The 25,913-nt window shown below is 34.9% G+C and overlaps 1 protein-coding gene across 1 annotated transcript in view; it reads left to right on the top strand.

Annotated features, from left to right (window-relative positions):
• The first annotated feature begins 1,649 nt into the window (after positions 1 to 1,649).
• The window catches only part of ASIC5 (acid sensing ion channel subunit family member 5), a 40,458-nt gene continuing 16,194 nt past the window's right edge, over positions 1,650 to 25,913 (top strand). The window contains exons 1-6 of the mRNA XM_002815243.2: positions 1,650 to 1,740; positions 4,175 to 4,481; positions 13,604 to 13,841; positions 15,573 to 15,698; positions 24,053 to 24,202; positions 25,529 to 25,676. Of these exons, the coding sequence (XP_002815289.2) occupies positions 1,701 to 1,740; positions 4,175 to 4,481; positions 13,604 to 13,841; positions 15,573 to 15,698; positions 24,053 to 24,202; positions 25,529 to 25,676 (1,009 nt within the window). The 5' untranslated portion in view covers positions 1,650 to 1,700. The remainder of the gene's footprint in view (positions 1,741 to 4,174; positions 4,482 to 13,603; positions 13,842 to 15,572; positions 15,699 to 24,052; positions 24,203 to 25,528; positions 25,677 to 25,913) is intronic.

The following is a 25,913-nucleotide window of genomic DNA, read 5'->3' as shown; positions in this document are numbered from 1 at the left end:
GGCCGGCCCGTCTGGGAGGTGAGGAGCGTCTCTGCCCGGCCGCCCCGTCTGGGAGGTGAGGAGCGTCTCTGCCCGGCCGCCCCGTCTGGGAGGTGAGGAGCGCCTCTGCCCGGCCGCCCCGTCTGGGAGGTGAGGAGCGCCTCTGCCCGGCGCCCCGTCTGGGAGGTGAGGAGCGCCTCTGCCCGGCCGCCCCGTCTGGGAGGTGTACCCAACAGCTCCGAAGAGACAGTGACCATCGGGAGCGGTCCATGAGGGCGATGGCGGTTTTGTTGAAAAGAAGGGGGGAAGTGTGGGGAAAGGAAGGAGAGATCAGAATGTTGCTGTGTCTGTGTAGAAAGAGGTGGGCATAGGAGACTCCATTTTGTTCTGACTAGGAGAAATTCTTCTGCCTTGGGATGCTGTTGATCTATGGCCTTTCCCCCAGCCCCGTGCTCTCTGAAACATGTGCTGTATCAACTCAGGGTTAAATGGATTAAGGGCGGTGCAAGATGTGCTTTGTTAAACAGATGCTTGAAGGCAGCATGCTCTTTAAGAGTCATCACCACTCCCTAATCTCAAGTACCCAGGGGCACAAACACTGCAGGAGGCCGCAGGGACCTCTGCCTAGGAAAACCAGAGACCTTTGTTCATGTGTTTATCTCCTGACCTTCTCTCCACTATTATCCTATGACCCTGCCATATCCCCCTCTCCGAGAAACACCCAAGAATGATCAATAAATACTTCATAAATAAAAAAACAAAAAAAGAAGTCCGGAAATGACTACCCTTGGGGTGTGCGGGGCAGTGAGAGGGGCCTGGGGGGCTTCTGGGGACCGGCCAGGCTCTGCTGTGACCAGGGCTGCTCTGCCGGCACAGAGACGGACGTGCCCTCTTCCCTGGTATGTTAAGCATCAACAAGAAATTAAAAAAAAAAAAAAATTGAAAAAAAAAAAAAGGTGACTCTAACAAGCTCTATTAGGTAGAGATACATGCAATCACTGAATTCTGTCAAGAGATGATGACATTTATGCACAATAATGCACATTCTTCCATTTATTATTCAATATAATAAATTCTAACAATTTCCCAAAAGTGTTCATATAAAAAATACTTAGACTTTATGTTTTAGTAAGTTGTTTGTTTTCAGTAATCATTTCTTCCTGAGCAGATATTTTTTAGTGTTTTATTTTGTCATATTTATTGGCTATTATTTCTGTTAGAAACAGCTTCTGTTACTAAGAAAGAAACATCAACAAGGGAAGACACCTTTCCCACAAAAAAATATTTATTCCAGCTGCATTTTGATTTGAAGTTGAATAAAGACAAAGGTAAAAAGAAAAGCTAAGAAGACATTCCCAGGTGAGTCACTGGAGTGTCAACTAGCCTGGTCAGGGGCTGCTGTTAAACTACAGATGATATTTGATAAGAAGTGTCCCTTTAACTGTGAGAAAATGGTTTCCTAACGATACTTTTTCTTTTCACTCATGAAATCACTCTGGGTTAGCTTCTCATCAGTCCATAAATGCCCATACCTGGTTCTGTCAACATTTTTGGTTTTCAGATTGTGTGCTTTATGAGGCAAAACATAGCAACACAAACATTTAAATTGCTTCCATGTTTTACAACCTCACTGCTGTATTTTATATAAAGGCCACAAAATGAATACTGTTATTGATGAAAATTGGGTTACCCTGAGGACTCTTGCTTAACTGAAATCACAAATGGAGCAGACAGAAAAATCAAAAGTATATGCTGAGAATGGTGAGTAAAGAGTGAACTCCTCAGAGCAGTAATAATTTTCATTTCCAGAGGCCAGAAGTAAGAAAAGAGAGATTTTTTTTCTTCATTTGGAAAATGTGATTTCTAATGTTACCTGAACACAATACAAGTAATATAAGTTTTAAAAATGAATAGTTTTAGTTACTTAGAAAAAAAGTTATTTGTATGAGGGACTCAAAAATAGTTTTAAAATATTACTATATGCTAGAATCTGATTTTGTTTCTTTGTTTTGTTTTGTTTCTTTTGGTTTCTATTTATCCTGGGCCTGCTCTTTTATTTTTAAAATGTAGCAAAGCCGATTTGATGTTCCTTAAAATGCTTCTATGTTGATCAGCACTCAATGCAAGGTCTAGTTGTCATAATGACACTGTATATACTTCAGTCAGGAGAGTAAGAAGTTTCTGCTTTGCAAACTAGTGGACAATTTATTAAACCAATTTTAATCTTCCTGACAGTCATACATTTACCTAAAACAATAATAAAAAAAAAACTCTATTAAAACACTAGAAAATAGCTGGCATTACTCCAGAAAAGCCAAACCAATTGTCAAGGATTAGATGTATATTAAATGGGCTGATTTTTGACAGGCAAACTTGAAAGTTAAATGTTTTTGGGTAATGCTTGCAACTAGCCATACTTTGCTTGTCAGTAACTAGTTACTACATTAGTCTTCCCCTTCTAATAGTTTTGATCCCTATTGTAGGAAGAGTACAAGTTATCCAGAGACTGAGTTGTTCTTTTATCAGAGTAAATTCTTCACATATGTTTGCAAGTCATGACTAAAGAATACACAAAAGAGCATATTTAAATATATTTTGCTAATTAGTAACAATAACTTTTTTCTTGTTTCTGATTTTTCTCTGCGATTATGCCAGTTACTTGATACATGTTCATTAATTTTATACTAAAAACAACATTAATGAGGGTGCTATTCTAAGATTTTAGTCCAACATCAAGCTAATCATATTAATACAAGCTATCCTGCTTAGTGAATAATAATCATAATATAATTTGTAAAATAATCATAATATAATTTGTAAGTGAATGAAATGGACTCCCTTAGAAAATGTTAATAGACACCTTTTTATAGCATATGTCCTATAACTGAATAAAAAGCTTAGCTAATTGATTAGTTGTTTATGTTGTATTAAATAATGATTTAATAATAAATGAAGCTTGAAACTTCTTGTAAGTAAATTAATGCTGGATAGTTGAATACCTATATTCCAAAAGTATTATTTTTGGTAAAGGATATAAAAGTTAATTCACCTAATTATGAACATATATAAAGCCATTAAGAACTAATTTTTTAAGAACTTTTAACGTTTTTTAAAATTCCTGAATATTTTATTATTTACCACATCACCACTACATTAGCAGAATAATAAAAATAGCTAATTCCCTTGAGTATTTATTATGATCTAGATAATGTGCTAAGCTCTCTCCAGGTATTATCATATTTAACACAACAAATTCATAAGGCAGATACCATTGCTGCCATTTGACAGAAAATGTATAAGACTAAGAAACTTGGCTAAAGTTGTGCAGGTTATAAGAGGCGAGGAATGGACCAGAAGCCTGATCTTCCATTGCGAAGCCCATCTCATGCTCTTAACTATATTGCACCTTTCCTTCAACAGAGGGATTCATTGCCTCTTCTCCTATGAACAAATGGAAAGAAATTTAACCAAAATAAAATTTTCAACATATTATATATTGCGCAAAAAATTTAGTGTTACCTTCCCTGGTTCTTACCAATGAATATCAATAAATATTATTGATTGATTCCTGATAGCCTTGAAATGATGAATTAATTCCCTGAAGCGGTAGAAAATAGATTACTTAACTAATACTACAAGTGAACACTGAACATTCTGACTAAACAACCAACAAAATATAAAATAGTTGTACATTAAAGAATACGAGAATGAAAGTTACATTTACCATAAATTATACCACCATAGGACAAACATTAGTTAAGAACAGATTACTTTTAGCCATACTTATGACTGTCAGAGGAATAAGCCTGATTTTGTTCATGACTTCTAAAGGACTTTCAGAGAGAAAGAGCATTTTAAAAATAAGAGTTCATATTTAAAGTTTATGAGTTGTTGTAACCAACTTGGTTTTAAAGCTGGAAGTCACCTATTAATACCATACCACTAATACATTTACATTAATAATAGCCATTCTGCGAATAGCATTAGCATCTTCTCAATAAACCCATGTAGCCAACACTTATACTTCTTGATTCCTGAATAAATCATGCAACAAAAGATGAATTTTTAGTTTCTATGAATTACAAGTAAAAAGAGTCACCTCTTTAAATTATGTGAGTTGTGTTTTTTTACAGATAGCATTAAGGTTTCCTAATTACTTTTTTTTGTTTAATCATTTTATGGGAAAAACCTTAAGGACTCTTGGAAAAGATAAAGCTTTGCCTTTCAAAGAAACCACTGCCATCTCCCACTGACCGAAAGAAGTTTGACCATGACTTTGCCATCTCCACTTCCTTTCATGGGATATACAATATTGTTCAGAACCAGAGCAAAATTCGCACGGTGCTCTGGTTGGTGGTGGTTCTGGGCTCAGTCTCACTCGTGACATGGCAGATCTACAGTCGCTTGCTCAACTACTTCACATGGCCAACCACAACGTCCATTGAAGTTCAGTATGTGGAAAAGATGGAGTTCCCAGCTGTGACATTTTGTAATTTGAACAGGTAAAAATTACTCTTTTTTAAAAATAATTAGTTCCTATAAATTTGCTAGTATAATCTTTCTTGGATGACTGACAAACAGTTTTCTCATGTGGAAATTATCATATGTAAAACCACTGAAGTTCTTAAATTGCACTTAAAAGCACAAATTTAAGGAAGCAAAGAATTCATTAATTTCTTCTTTCACTTATTTTCCATCTTTTCTTCCTTCCTTCCACAATCATATTCTAGGTAACATCCCAAATCCTATCATTAAATAGATATAAAAGAGATGGGGGTTTCACTACGTTGCCCAGACTATTTTCAAACTCCTAGGCTGAAGTGATCCACCTGTCTCAGCCTCCCAAAGTGCTGAAATTATAGATGTGAGCCATTGCGTCCAGCCAGATGTAAAAGTCTTGATCCCTGCATGTTAGAAGTTCATTAGCAGTAAAGAGAAACATCAACAATCATAGTGCAATATGGTTATTGCACAACAAAATAAAACAATGTGCAAGGGCTCTGAAATCCCACAGAACAGATTAATAGTCTCCATCTTGGGTGTTATGGAAATCTGGGTATTAAAAGATGATTACAGCTTTCTAAGTGGAGATGAAGAACTGGAAGAGGGAACTACTTTGCAAACACATAACCATATAAAATGTTCTGGTGTACATATGATGAGCTATTTAATGTAGTAGAGGCAAGGCCAACTCCATGGGTCTGTGATCAGTGTGGCTGCAAAGAGCCCTGAGCTTAGAAGAGGGTTACACTTGATTCAATGCTCTATTGCCAGTGTCTTGAGTCCTTGACTGCAACTCATTCCAGAAAGCTGCAGTCCATTGACTATACACCAAATCTGCTAAGAGGAGGACAACTTTCCACCACTAGACTTCCAGGCAATTCTTTGTAATTGCCTGTGGTGAAGCATGAAATATCATACGTAGGATTTTTGCCGGGGAAGGGAGGGCTTCTTAAGACTCACCACTTAGTTATTAGGGAAGTCACTCAGCCTTCTTAGTGTCAATTTTCATATTTATAAAATGAGATAATATCATCTACTTCACATATTTGTTGTTACATTAGATAAGGTAATAAGTACTCCATTGTGTTTCATTCCTGGGGGACTTCTAGAACAGGTGCTCAATATAAAATAGATGTTATAGCCCGTTTGTATGATTGTCAATATTTCAAGAACTCAAGGTATGTATCAAGGTCCTAACAAGTCAAAACAAATCAATCCTTTCCCCCCAAAAAATGATTTTCAATACTATTGCATCATACTATTTTAAGTAGCATGTGTTCTAACAAAAACAGAGATTGGTTGCAGTTATCCTTGATTGAAAGAAAATGTAGATATTACTTCCAGAATGGCAAAGTGAGGAAGTCCATAAACTCTATCCCCTACAAAACCAACCATAACTGGTGAAAAAATATTTATCTTAAAAGGCAAACTTTTCTTTTAAAAAAGAAACATTTAAATAGTATCTCCTCAAGTTCAAGTCTACTGGAACCTCAGAATAATCATATTTAAAAATTGGGTCATTACAAATATAATTACATAAGTTGAGGTTATACTGCACTAGGATGAGCCCTAAATCCAATGACTGAAGGTCTTATAAGGAGAGGAGAGAATACACAGAGATACAGCAGGGAAAAGCCATGTGAAATAAAAGCAGAGATTGATACGGTTTTGCCACAAGCCAAGGTATACTTAGGACAAAAGGCATAAGACATAGAGAAAACAAAAAGTAAAATGGCAGATGCAAATCTAACTATATTACTAATGAAATTAAATCAGAATGGATTAGACAATCCAATTGAAAGGCAAAGGTTATCAGAATGGATTTTTTTAGAAAGATCCAGCTATATGCTGTGTGCAGGAGATGCAATTTAGATTTGAAGATGCAAATGGGTTAAAAGTAAAAGAATGGAAAAAGGTATGTCAACCTTCAGAAAGCTAGAGTAGATATCCTAATCTCAGACAACATAGACTTTAAAGTAATATATGTTACCTGACATAAAAAATTGTCATTTTATGTTGAATAAATGATCAATCTATCAGGAGATATAAGTTAACCTATATAGTTAGATTTTTCAATACCCCACTTTTAGTAATAAATAGAACAACTTGACAGAGAATAAACAAAGAAAGAGAAGACATAGAAGACTTAAACATCCTTATAAACCTACTAGACTTTGCAAACATCCTTAGAACACTCTACTCAACAATAGCAAAATATGCATTCTTCTCATGTGCACATGGCACATTCTCTTAGAATGGACAATATACAAGGCCATATACAATGTAAAGTAGGTGGAAAATATTTTAAATTATTCAAATATGTTTATCAATCACAATAGAATAAAATTAGAGGTCAATAATCAAAATTAATTTGGGATATTCACAAATATGTAAATATTAAGCAATGCACACCTAAATAACAAAGAAGTCAAAGAAGAAATCACAAAGAAAATTAGAAAATACTTTGAGATGAATGAAAATGAAGACACAATATACCAAACTTATGGGATGCAGCTAAAACAGTGCTTATAGGGAAAGTTGTAACTGTAAACAGCTAAATTAAAAAGAAAAGAAGTCTAAAAATACTTAATAGCCTATTATCTAAGTACTTTTATCATTTTTGGTATGGAAACCTAATCCATTTTGCATAGCTCAAATCTCAAATCAATGATTACAGCTTTTGTGTTAGATGACATTGAAAAAAAAGATAATATATCCTAGCTCAGTTAGATATAAGTATCCAGACCAACAAAAGAAGATTTAATATTTTAGAGGCTATAATGATAGAACAGGAAAATTCTTAATTATAAGATAATTATTCTTCCTTAGGGAACAAAAAACTAAGATAATATAAGTTTACAGGCATTAAAGATATCTCCAACTCCCAAAGTATAATTTTACAGAAAGATAATTTGGATTCCCACTTTAAACATTATACTCAGCATTGCTCAGCAAACTAATGACAGATCAGGAAAAGTACTCAAGCTATTTTCTAGTTCTCAGAGCCAATGATCTTCAAATATTTTAGTTAATGTGCTATATAAAAAATTTGAAAAACTGTGTATTTAACTTGCATATGTCTACATTTTTAGCCATAACCCTAAGTATATTTATTTATTATTTTTAGGAGATGAAAAATATTGTATTTTATATCAATTATATTATCACAAACATAAGTATTATATATCATTATATTTATGAGTTAAATAGGATAAGGATTTACTGTAATAGGAATAAACATTTCATATATTTTCATAAAATTTTAACTGCTTTATTGACTAAAATACAGCAGTAGAAATCGTTTAAATTTTTATCTGTGGATTATATTCAAATAACCCAAAATGTGGAAGCCTTAACAAATAGTCTAGTTACATTTAAAATAACAACTTTCATTATTCTACTTAAGACTTTGTCAATTCAGCCTTAAGCAAGGGCCAAATACCCTGTGTCTAACGCAGAGCTTCACCCTGGCTACAAATATATGTATGACAAGCCAAGACAAGATTTTAGGAGCTTTGATTAATTAAAGGAGTCTTCCCCTGAAGCAAAATACAATTTGTATGCCTATATTAGGAGCCCTGAGGTTGTTACAATACAGTATGCATTCTATGTTAAGATTTGTGATGGGTGACAGGTTAACACTTTTTTATATATGGGAGAAGAACCGTTGTAAAAAGAGGATGGGAACATTTATTTCCTTAAAATTCTCTGTGCAGGAGAACACTCAGACATATGCACATTCTAGTTTGAAGCCCATTGTTCTAAGTTGCATTTTCTCTAATTCTCTTGAAAAAAAAGTAAAGCTTAACATTGTAATTTAATTAGAGTTTACCAAGTTAGAAACTGGACAGGTCTGCTGATAGATCCCAATTTCTATACTTTTTTTGTTTAACCACCTTGTGAGTAGAAAATGGACACCTGAAATGAGGAAACTTTGCCAAGTGACTATGGATTATCAGAAAGGGTTTACTTTTCACAATCGGTACCAGGACCCCATACCAAGTGTATGTCAGAGATCCCTTTTTAATACTTCCCTCCTCTATATGACAAAAATTTTTTTGGTAATAGTCATGAAATCAAACAAATAATGAAAATGGCCTATATATATTCATGTCAATAAAAATGTTAAAAAATAAAATAAACAATACAAAAATAAGAAAAAGTAATGCATTAATACTTTTTGGACACTGACTTTTTTTTTTTTTTTTTAAAGTTTTTAAAATCTGTTCCAGTTGTGAAAGTAAAATAAAATCTCAGGACCCCCAACTCACTATGCCGAAGGGAAAAGTTAAGCTTGGGAACTGCGTCACACACAACTGCTTCCCATTTTGTTCCTAAATAGATAACGGCAAAGAGAGAAGGCACATACCTTCTCAGGGGCCCTCTATAAAATTTTCTCACAAAAAATCTCCTGTGGGTCCCAAGATCCTTACTGTAAAATGAAGTTGTACTGAATTTCACCCTGAGAATATAAATCAACAGCTTATCTTCACAGGTACAGGACAAATATAGAACTAGAAGTCATCCCTCTACTCACCTGAGGCAAATACGTATTTGACTTCTTCCTCTACTCTATGTTTACTTTATCCTGTATAAAAATGAAGATTCACTGAGCACCAGACAAACACATAGTTGATTATTCTACTACCCACTCCTTTCACAGGTAAAATGTAAATTCAGTGAAATTGATCAAAGCTTCAAAAGAATGCAACTGCTTGCCTCTGTTATCTACCTTCCCCCTTTTGTTCTTTCCTTTTTCTCCTACTGCCCACTCTTTCCACTTTAAATATTGTGTCCCCAAACCCTCTTAGGAAAAAGCATGGATCACAGATATTTCTGTGATTTTGTTTCTTTTCCCCAGGTTCATCCTCAACCTTAGCAAAATAAACCTGTAAAATGATTGGGGCTCCCCTCAGACATTTTCTTTAGTTTTACACAGAAATGAATAATAGCATTGTATTTCCATTTTTTAGCCTTTCTTTATGAATATTTGTCAACGACTTCATCAAAATTAACTTTATCCATGTATTCATGTTCCATAGCACAGCCATATTAGTCTAGTTTTACTTGTAGTTGATTAAAGAATGCTTATTAATTTTAATTTTGAAAAATTTCTTTCACATGAAGCAATGGTTATACAAACGGAAAGACAAACTCCTAAGAATACAATTTGCAGAAATTCATAAAAAGTCACGTTTCACAAAAAATTCCAAAAATTGTAATAATGTTTGTGACTTGGTTCTTTGGTATCAATTCTAGTGCTTTCCAAATGTCTTTGTGTCTAAAATTTTCACTAAAATATCTTTATAACAAAATTCATCAAAAATTTATATTCATTTGGTAAAAACTGCAGAATTTTATTTTCTTCCACTAAAATCAGAAATAGTAATTGGATGTAGTGACTACTGATGCTATTTGATCCATTGTTTGTGAGTAACTCATGTACTGGGTCTTCATGTTTATAATCACTGTGATTCTTTGTTTGTTTCAAATTTGTTTGATGCAAGAAAAAATTGCTCAAGCATTTTTAACCAAAGGTAAAATCATTGCTTCTCATACAAATATAAAGACATAACAAAGGTTTCATTCGTTAATTAGAGAATGGTAAGACATTAAAATTTGCTCAAAGAAAAATAAAAAAGGCAGACATTGTTCCTCATTTTCCTTCTCCACAAAATTATCTGTAAAACATACGAGAAATGGATCTGTTTTGGCAGGACTCAAATAAGGCCTGAGTCAGGCATCAACTTGGATTTTAGATGAAATTTACTCATTTGGGTCATGTAACTTGGAGAAGTACATTTAGAACCATTGATATACATAAGAAGGACATATTTAATAACTGGTTAGCTAGATGTTAAATTGTTTAAACAAATTAATATATTTTTAGTGTTATTTTCTTCTACTAGGCTCTTAACAATTGTGTTAAATTAGAGTAAGGCAAATTCTAGCTAAGCAAGGTTTTTGAAAGGAAAACTTAGAAGAGTTTTGAAGTTCAAATTAAAATTGAAAATAAGCCAGATGCAGTGGCTAGTGCCTATAGTCCCAGCATTTTGGGGGGCCAAGGTAGGCAGACTGCTTGAGCTCAAGAGTTTGAGACCAGGCCGGGCAACATGGTAAAACTCTGTCTCTACAAAAAATACAAAAATTATCTGGGCATGGTGGTGTACACCTGTAGTTCCAGCTATGTGGGGGGCTGAAGTGGGAGGATTGCTTGAGCCCAGAAGGTCAAGGCTGCAATGAACCATGTTTGTGCCTCTGCACTCCAGCCTGGGCAACAAATTGAGACTCTGTCTCAAAGAATAAAATAAAATTGAAAATAAGCTCAGTGCAAAACACTTTTGTTTTATGCAAAACAATATTTCTCACAAAAAATTTTCTTCCTTGGCTTAATATTGTTAGGTTTTATTTATTAAATTTAATTAATCTATATAAATTACTCTCATGGTCTCAAGTATAATAAAAAAAGCTTAAAAATATTTTAAGATGCCCTCCTATTTAACTTTTTTGTAGATTGTATTCATTGCTCCCATATGTATAGTAATACCTTTATTTCTCTGCATAATCATTTTGAATATAATCCAGTGAATATATGTCAGGGAATACTGGCTCTGACTGTGCAGGATTTCACAGTTGTAGGGTTTTGGAGCAGGTTGTTGGGAACCTGTCTGTCACTGGGAGTTGGAAACCTGAAGTAGCTTGGAGGTCCATCTCTCAATATAGGGTTTACACTGTACTTCTGCCAAAATCTGCTGCTGATGTAAACTCTTAATTCCTTAACGATCCAAGAAATACTTTTGACCAAGAAATGCAAGGTTATTAGATGTACTGTAGTTAGGCAGAATACCACCATGACAGACAACCAATAGTGCCTTGGAATCAGGAAGTCCAAGGAGGATATTTACAGAGTTTTAGGACCTGGGCTAGCTTTGCAAGGACCAGAGCCAGTTAAGTAAGCTACAATATTAGATATTGACTATGAAAACAGTTTTTCATCTCTTAAAGACTATGTAATGTTGGCTTGAGGTTGTTTCTCCATTTTTGTGTTTTGTGTATGCCCTACCTTGACTGAGAAGGGATTTAATATGGCTTGAATTTAAAAGAAAAATTATATGTATATATTGTGGGGGCCATGGGTGTTGGCCCCCTAAAGATAGGCTGAAAAATTAGTGACATGAGGCAGATTGATTAATAGAAGAAAAGGCTTACAATGATATTTAATGTGTATACACATGAGCCTTCAGAATAAAGCCCAACATCCCAACCGGATACAGAGGCTTATTTATCACCTTGAGATTATAGAAAGAATGTGGGCTCAGAATATTACTGAAAGCAGGTTTTAACACTCAGACAGGTTATACAGGTTATAGTAGGGAGAAAGGAAGAGGCTTGACAAGCAAAGGTGACCTTGTGATATAGATGAAGACTTCTTCGGAGAGACAAGATGGCAAATGTTTATTTTTAGACTTTTAAAGGTGTCAGAATCTCAATCTCTCCTATACTTAGCAAATGCCTAGCAAGAGGAGGCCCGGCTGCAGTAATGGATGTTTTCTATAGATGCAAATTTTCCACATAAAAGACAGCTTTGTAAGGCCACTTCCGTTAGCTGACCCTGCAGCAGCCATTTCAAAATATGTCAAAAAATGTATTTTAGAGTAAATATGTTTATTTTCTTCTCTCTTTATATATATGTATATACACATATATAGATATATATTTATATATTAAATAAGATAATATAATATAAAGCAAAATAGAAATAAAATCTGGGACACAAAAGAGGTTCAGGTATGACATACAAACCACATACCCCATATACTTACCAAGAGTGGAATATGCATTCCGTTCTATGCTTTTAGCAGTCAATTTAAAGAGAGAACATTTGTTCAGTTTCAAAATTTATAACATCCAAAATATGAAGGTCCTCATCATGTTTGTAAAGGAATGGAAGGCATGCAAATAAAGAACCATATGGAATGCAAAACAAAATCGCCCCGCAAGATAAGAGAATTAGAAAGTGATATAGTCGTTAAGTTAAATAGATTACTTCTGCTTTGGTGGCCAGAATGAATAATTTATTTAATAAGTACTTACCTAACACTCACTGTATTCCAGGAAGGTGTCTAAAAATTTTAAGAAAAACAATTAATGTAATCATTAAAAGAACACTTTGAGGTAGGTTATATTAATATATACAGATTTTACAAGAGAGGAAACTTAAGTCAGAGGGAAATGAAAAAAAATTTGCTAAGTCATACCATCAAGTGGCTGTAACAATTAGAACCTAACTGGAGAAACGGAATCACCATGAACGACAGAATAAAGGGCTTTTTTTTCTAGGGATTAAGCCCCACTTCCTTGCAGGAGCTGGTTAAGCAGTCTTTGTAAGTCTTTTTCACCTGTTCTTTGTGCTGGGGCTGAAGTAAGCAGGGCCAGCAGGAAGGGAAAATGGATATGAAGTCGGGGAAACAAATGAAGCTCAAAATGTAGGTCTCTTTTTCACTACCTCCAATCTTGATGGTGTGAATGGCCTGCAGGATAGCTGTCATCTTTACCAGGTTGCACCCTTACCTAACCCAGTATTTGAAGAAGCTGAAGGAAAAGGTGACAAAGGAGCTGGAGGAGCTGTGGTCCTGGCTGCTGCCCGATACCAGCAAGTTGAGTCAGCAGATGGATTGCAGTGTGGGTGAGCTACCACAGCTCCTGCACGACAGTGAAATTCACATATATACAAGGATGGGAATGCTGGGAAATGCAGTTCTAATTTAGCTAAGCTGACACAGGACAAGGCCACACACAGGAAATCTGGCTCCTAAATGCATTTTTACCAACTATACATTCCCACCTCTTCCTTTAAATTGAATCTTGAAGATCCATTAGGTGTCATCCAGATCAAGGTCTGGGGAAGATTCTAGGTAAATGAAACTACATGTGCAAATACAAGATTAATTGCACAATGGGTCAAAGACTTCTTAGGCAACAAATTTTGCTTAAATGTCTTGCAAATAAGGGAGAGTGTGGGAGATAAGAAGAGGCTAATAGAATCTAGATGTTGGTATCTGTCTTCTAGATAATTATAAGTTTTCATTATTCTAACTAGTGCCTTCATACCTGCTAATAGGTTCCAAACAGATGCTGTAGCCAAATTTGGTGTTATTTTTTTCTTATGGCACATTGTATCCAAAGTCCTCCATCTTCGAGAAATTACTGCCAATTCCACTGGCTCTAGAGAGGCTACTGATTTTGCTGCAAGTCACCAAAACTTCAGCATTGCGGAATTTATCAGGAACAAAGGTTTTTATCTCAACAATAGCACTTTGTTGGACTGTGAGTTTTTTGGAAAGCCATGTAGCCCAAAGGTAACAATTTTATATTCTTCAAATATAATCAAAGTAATAAGTTCCTTTACTGCATATTTCACATTGAGCTCCCACGGTATTTACTCCCATGGTGAATCAATCCAAATTTGCTTACAGATTCTATTTCATTAGCTCAGCCTTATGATATCAGGGGTATGGAATACACATGAGACAAATTTCCTCTTTCAAGCAGTTAGATAAGGAAAGATAGAAAAGAGAAAACTTGATTGCCTTTCTTGTAGTATAGTCCTTCCAAAAGAAAAACAATTTAACACAAGAGGATATTTTAATTTTTTTCATTCATCAACAACCTATTCCAATATAGTATTTTTATAATCACCAAATATCCATCACTCTGCTTATATGCTTATGGTATTGCATTAGAGACTATAGAAAATAAGAGGATCCCAGCATTTAACTATGAAAAATTTATATGTTATTATTATATATTATATATTATATATATAATCAAAACTAGTATATATTATATATAATACACATTCACTCATAACAAATACAAAACAAATACATAACAAATACAAAATCCTGTTATTATTGTTTATAAAATTAATCTACATTTAAGATAAAGTACTAGATCTATCTGTAATCTATTAATAAACAACTATATAGGCAATTTGATGCCATATTTCCCGCATCAGCAATTCTGTAGCCTGTGTTGTTAGGGGAGCCTAAGTAAACACAAATTCTTGGTTCTTGAATACAGTTTCTTATGTTTTTGGTAGGCCGCCTTAGCACACAGTAAGCAGAAAAAAATGCCTGAGAGACATTTCACAGAGGTGAGGTTCTGGCCTAAACTCTTAACTTGGAAAGTAAGCTTTCTTATGCTGTTTTTATTCACCAACATGTTTAACTTACCACCAAAAAATTTCGTGTTAGAGAAATTTTTCAGTTGCATATTACAGAAACCCATTTGTGTTCTAGTAAACTGAAGACTAAAAGTAATGAATTGGCTTAATTAAGCGGGAACTCCAACAGTAGGCCTGGCTTCAAAAAATGCTGAACCAATGGACTCCAAGACTGTCTTTAAGATTCTGACTTTGTTTCCATCTCATAATTCTGGTTGGCTTCTTTCTGTATGAGTTATCCCCATACCTCACCAAAATGGCTGCTGACTCGCCCTAGACTTTCATTATCAGAGTTTAGCACTCCAGTATCCACCTAATAATCTCACCAAAGACTCTGATTAGCTCTGCTTGGGACACGTATCAATTCTTGAACCAACCACTGAGGCAAGAAGGTGAGGTTTAAGCTTGGCCCAGCTTGTGTCCCATGCACACCTCTGTAGTGGTTGGAAAAGGAGGGTAAAAGGAAGGTAAAAGGGTCATGTGATTGACTGCCACACTGTGACCATACAGGTTACATTAGGCATAGCTCCTCCAAGAAAGGATGCTGAAGTAGTGCTCCACAGATAAAAACATGTTTCCATACATCTTCAGGAAAACATAAAACAAGTAATTTTTAAAAATGTTTTAAATACATGCTTAATTTTATATGAAAATGTCTCCTTTAAATAATCACATGCAAATTGACAAATGCATATTACCAAAAAAAAAAACTATCATTGAATACACATATAAATCAGACTATTCTCTCTGATATTTCTGCAGTCTTGTTAGGTATTTGTGCTTTAAAAAAAAAGTTATAGCAAACTTGAGAAGTGACAAAAATATCAAATTGATGGGTTTTTTTTGGTTCATTTGCATATTGGAGGATTTTGCACATGTCTTCACTGAATATGGAAATTGTTTTACTTTTAATCATGGCGAAACTCTCCAAGCAAAGAGAAAAGTGAGTGTCTCTGGAAGAGGCTTGCGCTTGCTCTTCAATGTGAATCAGGTACTGAATTTTCTCCAGGTTCAAGACAAACGAGAATGGGTGGGGGTTTCCAAAACTTGATCAGACTATTGGGCCATATCAGATAGTTCCTACACATTGGATATTATTTCAGTTTTTGTTAATTTAGTCTAGACTCCTATGGATTTTATATAACTATTGGCTTAGAAATTAAACAGGCAAAATTTTGAGGCATAAACTGGAGATTTTTAGCTATCCTACTGACTTAAATTATTGACTCCAGGGAATGTTCATGCCACAAAATAAGAAAACCCAGAGATTCTAATTTGCAATGTATGTAGCTATTTTAAGAGAACTCTTTGCATTGAACAATAATTTTAGAAATACGTTTATGTAAATATGACATGTTTTAGAAAGAAACTCTACATACACATTTGACAAACTATAGAATGTATATCTGGAAAAGTGATGGAAAACATAATGGTTATATAAGGAATATTATATAAATAGATTTTGTCCAAGCCCAGCTTTTGGAAAGCTGAAATTTACCTAGTAAGTTCTAAGTGTTTAGTCCTGGGAGGCAGATGTTCAAACACCTAAGAAATGCAGTGGTGTTTTCTTCAAGGGTTCCTGGTATAGCTCCCACCCAAGATTAGTTAATTCTGACCTTTTGTTTAAATAACTACTTCTAGTGTTACACATTTAAAGGCATTCTACTTTATTATTACGGTTTTATAAAAGAGGATTCTAAAATGCTGATGGATTAAGTATCTAAAATCATACAATTAATGACAAAGATGAAAAATAAACTTGATGTTCCTGCATTCACCTCCCAATCCAAGTGAATCATGCCATTGGCTACTTTTAAAGAATTTCCAGTAATGTACTCTTCATAGCTTCCTTCTGTATCCCATTCAAGATATTTTTCTTATGTCCAAACATAACACTGCAAACTTTAATGCATGTACCTACCTATACTTGTAATGTATTTGATTAATACTTTCGGATCATTCAAATATTAGCCCTATGGTCAGTTCGAACATTATATTATCAATTTTTACAAACTAGAATTTTCCAAATATTTTTAGAATGCAATGAACATCTAAAAATTCAATGCAATGTTCCATAAGTAAATAACATTGAGATATTTCTCCAGGCTAGACAGTTAAGTGTTTCTTAGAGGCTTACAAAAGGGCCAGGAGAAATAGAGTTTTGAATTACAAATAGAATATTTAGTATGTTTGTTAAATGTAATTACATAGGCAGTTGATCCATTCATAGACTATATTCTTTATATTTATATTCTTAAGCCTGTGCCTTCTTCTTATAGCCTAAAATTACAACTAATGACAGTCACCAGAAGTTTAGTCTTAAATTTCTTCATCTGACAAAAGATTTATTAAAAAGAACATTTGTGTTAAAGAAATAGTGTAACTCTTCACTCTTATGGGAAAATGAATTTGAATTTTACATAAGGGCAGGGATTTTAATTGCAAAATGAAGAGGGCCAAATGATTTTCTAAGCAAATGAGTCAAAGAAAACAGCCAAGAAGGAAGCAACTAAAAGGCAACTAGGTGAAGAGAAGGCCAGAGAGAACAAGATCATTCACAGTAATTGTAAATACTTACCTGCACCTATCTAAGATGAAATGTGATCCATGGAAAACTATAGAGGTCTTGAGCAATGATTGTCAATTGAGAAAAATGATGAGACACATCTCAATCATTTTAGAAGGTTTATTTGCCAAAGTTAAGAACAGGCACCCATGACATAGCCTCAGGAAGTCCTGAGGTAGTCCAGGGTAGTCAGGGCACAGCTTGGTTTTACACATTTTAGGAAGACATGAGACATAAATTAATATATCTAAGACATACATTGGTTTTATCCAGAAAGGTGGGGACAACTTGAAGCAGGGAGGAGGCTTCAAGCTCATAGGTAGGTGAGAGACAAATGGTTGAATTTTTTTTAGTTTCTGATTGGGCTTTCCAAAGGCGGCAATCAGAATAAGCATTTATCTCAGTGAACAAAGGAATAACTTGAAATAGAATGGGAGGCAGCTCCCAGTTTGACAGGGCCCAAGATAATTTCCTTTCCCATTCCCCTGCTCCCTTTAAAAAAAAATCTTTAGGAGAAAGCATTTTAGGAGAACATGAGTCTCTGGTCTCAGTGTTCACCTGATTTCTCATGGTTAGGATGGTTTATTACTAGATGGGTAGGTCCGAAAAGCTTATTTTTAGCAGATTGCAAAGTCTCATGTTCTATGAAGAGAAAATAGGGGGAGGAAGGGAGAAAAACAACAGCAAACAAAAGAACAACCCTGGAAAAATTCATATAGGCCACATTACTTTGAAGTCCGTACATCAGTAGGCAGGTATGAAAAGTGGCTTATGTATGTAAATAGGTTGCAGTTACTTTCTTCTAAAGTTTAAGTTGACTGGCTTCAGTTTGCCAGACTTTAAGAAAGCCCAGCTTAGTTTTCAGTGACTCCAAATTAGGAAATATGGGGGAAAAAAAGAAAAAAATTGAAAACATTATTTTGAAGGCTTGTAGCCAAGAAAAATTAGAATTTGGTCCAAACTCTAGAAAATATTAAAAATTGAAAAACACTGGGCAAGACTAGAATCTAACAACAGGTGTACTCTAGTTTTGGAAACATAATTTTTCTCTCTTCTCTAATCCTAATTAAAGGATTAATTAGGACATAAAGTTTCCCATTTTTGCTAAAGACAAATCATGTTAAGGACTAGTTTGCTTTATTTTACTTTGCCAAATTATTTGTATACAGTGCAGCAAGAATAGTTTTTTTTTACATAGGCTTTTAAATTGCCTTTGGTGGAACTTTGTTCCATAGAAGGAATCTCAGATAAGACTTTTTAAAAGCCGAGCCCAGCCATAGATTTGTGCCATTAAGTACCTATGAGTTGGGTGAATCTCCTCTCCACTTGAGGTTCCAAGATAAACCTGGAGCTTCTGGGCCTGTCAGAAAGTGACATTCTCTACTTACCACAGGTCAGAAACCCTGTACAGGGACTCTGTACACAAAATACGAGGTCAGTTTTTCCAAGGACATTATTGGTTTCATAAGCCAAGTTTGATTCCTTAAAGGAAAGCACACCATTCCAGTAAAAGCCTTGGTAAAATAAGCAGTTTCTCCAATTGTGTCTTGTTACAAGTGAAAACAGATTCTTATTGCACTTATGCAAATAACTGTATTGCCACAAGTTAAGAATACTCACAAATAGTTTTCAAATTCTGGAGAAATCAGGCAGACAGAATAAAGTATGCTCCACATTTTGTTCATAGGAGTATTCTAAATTGTAGCTCAAAATAAAAGTTTTAAGACTCTGAAAAACAAAACAAAGGATCAGCAAACATTTTAAGTAAAAAGTCAAAAAGATTATTTGAGTCCATGCAGTTAATTCCTGTTCTACTTTATGCTCATGAACATTTTAGCTCTCCATGAGTCCTGAAAGTTTTTCCTGTTTTCTGATGTTACAATCTCCAAAGTTATCAGAAACCTGCATTTAAGGGCACCTGTTAGAGTTTTGTAGCTGATTATAAAAACACCTTCTAAAGAGGACCAAAACATGAGAACAATTGTCCTTGGATGAAAAAAGTTTTAGGGCAGACATAGTCAAAGACACAATTGACAAGGAAATTTGTTACCTCAGTGGTACACAATAATTTTAACATAACAATTATGATTAATATTGATAATGTACACTAAGTCATATCAGAATTACAGGCCTTTCCATTAATTCTGGAACACTTATCAATATCATTTATATAAATACAGCCCAAAGAAAACCAAACACCATTTCATATTTGACAATGCTTTCTGTATAATTTTTATACCAAGTAAGCCAAATTATGTCATTTTCGGACTTTAGGGAAACTAATATCTTAAAGGATTAATTAGGTCAGAAAAAGACATAATTTATAATTTGATTTTAGAAAGATCTTCAAATATCAAAGGTTTAAAATACTTGATATTATGAAATAGGATTACAGGTTATTGTAAAGTCATTCATTTAACCAAAGTGATAACTCAAGGATTTTTTTTAAAAAAGAAAAAAACTTCATTCTTTGAGAGAGGAGACTTAATTTTCCAAATAAGAATCCCTAATAAAATCAGCATGAAGTCAATTAAATTTGTTTTTCAAAATTTTGTAAACAATCTATAAAATTTAATCTTGACCATAAAATATAATTTCCATAAGTCTTTTATAACCTTTATGATCTTTGTTAAGGAGTTAGTTAATGCTTCAAGAAAACCTTGTTAATCTGACACAGGAGTCCATATGCTGGTCTTGCATCATTGTGCCTTTGACAGTCGTGATTAATTTATAGAGAAACTGAACTTATTTTGTCTTTTAATATCACCCATTGCAATCTCACATGACCACTTATTCCTCAATAGTCCCTAGGCCTCGAGGAGTTGAATGGCTTTAATTTCTGGCCCTACATCTCAAAAATGCATTTTATTTATTTATTTATTTATTGAGACAGAGTCTCACTCTGTCACCCAAGCTGGAGTGCAGTGACATGATCTTGGCTCACTGCAACTTCCTCTGACTGGGTTCAAGTGATTCTCATGCCTCAGCCTCCCAAGTAGCTGGGACTACAGGCATGTGCCACCATGCCCAGCTGATTTTTTGTATTTTTAGTAGAGATAGGGTTTCACCATGTTGGCCAGGCTGGTCTGGAACTCCTGACCTCAGGTGATCCACCTGCTCAGCCTCCCAGAATGCTGGGATTACAGGTGTGAATTCCTGTGCCTGGCCAGGAATGCATTTTATTTTTATTGGAATCTGCTATGGGGCCTGAAGATGAGGCTTTAATTGCTGTTAGTGTTTAAGATTTAGTAGGACTTGGTGTCCTTTTTTAGACCCTGGAGTCAAAGAACTGTAACTTAATGTCACAAGGACTTTAAAAGCACATACAGGAAGATACATGGATGTAATAACCTTAATTTTAAAACAAAAATTTTTATCTCAGTTTTTCTCCTAAGCAAACCAATACTTAATAATAATGTGACAACTTGATCATATTAAAGTTTTTGGTTTTTTAAAAAATAAATCCTTATTTTGACTTACACTGACTATTAATGAATGCTTGGACTTTGTGGTTTGACCTGAACACTTCTTTCTTAAACAACCAGTCATTTTATTTTAGGACTAAATTTACCATATTATTTTTCTTTAAGCTGTCTTACCACAAAAAAAATTCTTTATTTTTATAACTTTCTTTACATCTCTTTTTGTTTCCTTATTCTTCTTACCTTGTTTTATACATAACCTTTAGATAAGCTTTGAATTAGACAAAATTTGTTTATCTTTTTTTAAAAAGGACAAAAGGACACACTTTTTTTTAGCAAGAATGTTTTTCTATAATATATATTTATTGGAAAATACCCACATAATGAATTATCTATTATTTAACTGAATATAACTTTATATTCTAAGTTATGGCAAGTTTGTCTACAAGTATTTATTCCTTACCTAACTATTTTATTTTAATTGTTCACCTAGATTATTTATGAAAACTGCAATAGTCGTGATTTAAAGTTATGAAACTGCCATTGCAAAAATAAAACTGAGGCAGTGAAAAATTTATGACCTAACTGACTCCATCTTGCTTCTAACCTCCAAGCTGTCCTTGTTCAAAATTCCTGGACTTTGGGAGGAACTGAGTTTATAGTTTAGCTTTGAAACAAAGACAATAGCAGTCCTTTCCCAAACAAACCTCCTTACTGCCTGTGGACTAGGCTGCCTAAAGCCACAAGATTAGAAGTTATGGTAATCTTGAAAATTTAAGATGCAGCTATTTTCATTAAACCAATATCAATGTCTTATTTATTAAAAACTACACAAGCAATGATCATTCTGTTTGGGGCTGGGTTTATAGTTTTGTAATCTCTATGCCAAATTTTGACATTTTATAGTGTTTGGCAGGGATAAGTTGAAATTACCTGATTAATAAACATAAACAAAAAAAGTATGCTGGCAGTTCTTAAGACATTTCTGATATTACTTTACTAGTAATTTTAAAGCTAGCTTTTTTATTAAAGATTTTACTTAAGTTACATAAACTTGAAAAAGAATTTGACTAGTCTTTTCTTTTTTCCTGATAAAATATATGATTTAAACACTTTTATTTTTCTTTAAGCCAATTAATTAGAGCCCTTTTATATATTTTCTGTAGTGAAATATTGTGTATATGACATATAAATACATAGACATATTAGGTATGCCAATAAAGGTACATTTTATAGATTCATAAAGACCCTTTTATTATTTTTTTCCTATCTTAGACTTTCAGATTCTTGATAACCTGTTTTACAACCCTAGGCAGTTGTTAGCTAAATAGCCTTAAATTTGCTTATTATAGGAAACAACTCAGGTGAAAATAAAATAGCAAACTTTATATCATAAGGTACAGAGAGAAAAAGTCTGTTGGTGCTAGAGGGAGAGGCTTTTATTTTTCTTTGAGCCAAATCTAACATAAAATTATAGAACTCTATCATAATATTGTATAAGGAGACCAATTTTATCTAGATAGGGATTACCTATATTTCAACTGGATCTCTAAGCTCTGGGCAGAGCTCACATTGAATCCTGGGTCTCCAAAAACAGGTAGAATTATTTTGAGGTTAGACCATGCGATGCTTTTAGAGTGCACTTAAATTTTTTTTTAACAAAGACATTTCTGAGTGTCTAAACTACACTCTTCCTTAAAAACCCAAGAGTAGCCTCTGTTGCAATAACCATTTTAGTCAAAAGATCAGGTGAAAACAGAATTTAGTCAACTGAAGGAAAAAAAAAAAACTTTTGCTCAAAAAAAAAGACAAAGTCTTAGGAGAGAAAAATCAAAAAAAACCCCACAAAAACCTGAAGGCCTTTTAAATACAAACATGCACACATGCACACATACACACACACATCTTGGATGTTAACCTTTTAATTAAGTTGACTTTGAACCACTGAGCTTCTTTAAAAAAATTGTTTTTAGATCTCATTACCATATTTCAGAAGTACAGCCATTGCTCTTTCAGTTTGGTCTGGCTGATAAAAAGGTGGCTTTGTTGTGTAAATAAAGCCCCTTTAGTAGTCAAAATCAGAAGTCTTTCCTTTTTTTTCCTTTTGATTGCTGTTTTCTTTCCACTTCAGAGGCCTTGTTCCCCAGTTTAGAGTTCCCCTTTGGATTTGACCAAGTTGGGACATGTGTTGGACCCAAAATGTGCTGCTAGCAGACCTAGCTTTTCAGGGCTGTTACCCCTGAACCAGATTGGTCCTCCTGTGTTGCAGCTACCTGGCACAGTGTGTTAGGGGCTCAAGATGCAGGAGGGGTTGGCTCCTAACATGCACCTGCCAGCTGAGATTAGACCCTAAGTATATTCTTCTGAGGGGGATACTTATTTAGAGCCACTGCACATTTTAGGGAGCATTCCTCCCAGACACCCCCATGTGATTCTCAGTCACCTGAGAATGCCCCTAAAGGCTTAGGGGAGCAAGGTGCTCTATTTCTTTGGAGTGGAAAATTCTATACTCACGAGCTAGAGGGTTCTGAGTTGGTCAAATCCAATGAGAGAAAGAACCAAAACACACACACACACAAACCCACCAAGACAGAAACAAACAACAAAACAGTTAAGCAAAACTAACAATGATCACACAAATTATATGATTTCTGAGTGCTCTAAGTGTAAGCAGAAATTAACATCAGCTGGTTGTTAATGCTAACTTTAGTTCTTTAAAAAGAATTTGCAAGAAAGAATGCCAAACCAGTTTTCTTACCTAGTGATGGGGCCCAAGCTGAAAACTGCTCTCTGCCGATGCAGAAGCAGGTAGGTTCACCTTCCTTGATGGAAGCAAGTGGAAACTCCCACAACAAAAGGAGGGTTTTTTTTTGTTTGTTTTTTTAACAGTGAATGAACCTCAGATCCCCAAATGAAAAACAATGGAAGATCAGGGATCCCTGGAGGAAAGAATTCCTGGACTTCGGCAATCGTCCTATTGGTTTGGGCTATAAGGTGCCCAAGCTGGCACCAAGCACCGATAGGTTAGCAGCTGCAGGCCAGGTCACCTTCACTCAGGATCCCTTTGTGGTTACCAGACGTCAATCAAGACAAATGATGAGACAAGCCTCAATTATTTCAGGACTGTCCTGAGTAGACCCCACCTTGAAGGGACCCAAGATATTTTGCTTTCACAGATTCAACCACTAAAGTATGTCTTTAATTTTCATACACTTTAGACAAAAAGAGATTGAAATATAACATAAAATATTTAGGATTAGTCAAATGCTATCATGAGATGATAAAACTAAATCCTAAACTTGTATAGAACTGATATAGTCAATTTGCAATTTGGGCAAAAACATATTTTTGTTTCAGGAGGCATTCACTGATAACCCAGCCCTTGGTTTCGTTGATGCCGGGATCATCTTTGTTATCCATTCACCAAAGAAGGTGCCACAGTTTGATGGGTTAGGCTTGTTGTCACCTGTGGGAATGCACGCAAGGGTAACCATCCGCCAAGTGAAGGTAAATACTTGAGTCTGAGGAAATTAGGTGGGGTAGTGAATGCATCAAACACATAAGTAATGCTTTTCACTAGAAATTCCTTTCTCCCATGCCTGTAAAACACCATTAGAAATTCCAAAATTTCATTTCAGATTATTTTCCTTTATCTGAAGGTACATGATTAGTGGAAACAGAAACCATACAAGTGAAAGCTGGGAAGCCTATCAAATCCAAACTTTACATTTCATTAGAAATGGAAAGGGTCATTAAGTATAAAGAGGTACCTAAGTTGCTGAGCTACGATTCTTCAATAAGACTATCTGGGAAGGAGAAAATTAGTGGGAAAAGCGGGAATCTTAGAGTCAGGCTGGTCTGGTAGGTTTCTGTTTGCCAGCCACTTACTTGCTCAGTAACTTCTTTAATTAGCTTCCTGAATTTGCATCTCCTCTCTGCACAAATAGGGAAGGGGTAATGTTTTCCTTTCATACTAAGGAAGTTCAAGTGAAGTACCATAAAGAAAGCACTTACCATTGATAGACAAAGGAGACAGCCAAGGGCCCCTGGTGAAACCCCGCCTTCAAGCCGAAAACAGCCTGAAGGTTGAAAAACTGGACTGCTTGTCCCAGATGAAGGCCGTCCTTTCCCACCTGATTCTTTCTGAAAAATGCCCACCTGCACATTGGGAGGAAGGGGTGGAGCCTTGGGAAGTTTGCACTGTTTGCAGTGGGGAGGAGCCTGGCCTCTCCTGTTCCTGTGTGGTGGCCTGAGATTCAATCTGTGAGGTGGGAAACCTACCAGCAGGACTCTCTCTCACTTAGCTGAGAGTCTTTTTTCTTTTTTCCTTTTCACCCAATAAATTCCATTTTCCTCACCCTTCTATGTGTCCGTGAGCCTCATTTTTCCTGGTCATGTGACAAGAGCCCAGTTTTAGCTGAACTAAGGAGAAAGTTCTGCAACACCATGTTGCCTGGCACATAGTAGTTGCTTATTAAAAGATCTTTTTAAAATGTGATTTTCATTGCTGTTTTGTGGGTGAGCTGATTACTACACTAATATAACATTTACATAAATGATATCTTTTCCTTATATGAGTTGATTTTTAGAATACTCAGTGTGTCTGACTTTATTAATTCACATTTGGGATATATGTTTAAGGATCACTATTATACTTAGCTTCAGGGAATTTCAGGTCAATAGAGTGGGCAAAATAGACAAATGTAACCAATTTTGGTTTTGAAAATCGAAGAGCTCTGAGAGGAAAATAAAAATGTGTACCAGCTTCTTGATGGAAAATCAGTGAATTGATGTAAACAAATCTCCTGAACCCAGGATTTATCTTATTTTAAGACAGTTCATCAAGAATACCCTTGGGGAGAATGCAATCCTAACATCAAGCTGCAGAATTTTAGCAGCTACAGCACTTCCGGTTGCTTGAAGGAATGCAAAGCCCAGCACATAAAAAAGCAATGTGGATGTGTGCCTTTTCTTCTTCCTGGTAAATAAAGACTAACTGCCCCCTTACTTAACCAGACAGTTAAGTGTTTCTTAGAGGGTTACAAAAGGTCTGGGAGAAATAGAGTATTGAAATACAAATGGAATATTAAGTATTATTAAGTGTAATTACAGATGTTGCTGACCCATTCATAGAAAAATTATTATATTCTTAAGCCTGTTCCTTCTCTTTGCAGACTAAAATGACAACTAATGACAAAGTCACCAGAAGTTTAGTCCT

The sequence above is a fragment of the Pongo abelii genome, chromosome 3 (genome assembly GCF_028885655.2).
Source record: "Pongo abelii isolate AG06213 chromosome 3, NHGRI_mPonAbe1-v2.0_pri, whole genome shotgun sequence".
Taxonomy (NCBI): domain Eukaryota; kingdom Metazoa; phylum Chordata; class Mammalia; order Primates; family Hominidae; genus Pongo; species Pongo abelii.
Note: the sequence above shows the minus strand (reverse complement) of the source record. Positions and strands in the feature narration are given on the sequence as shown.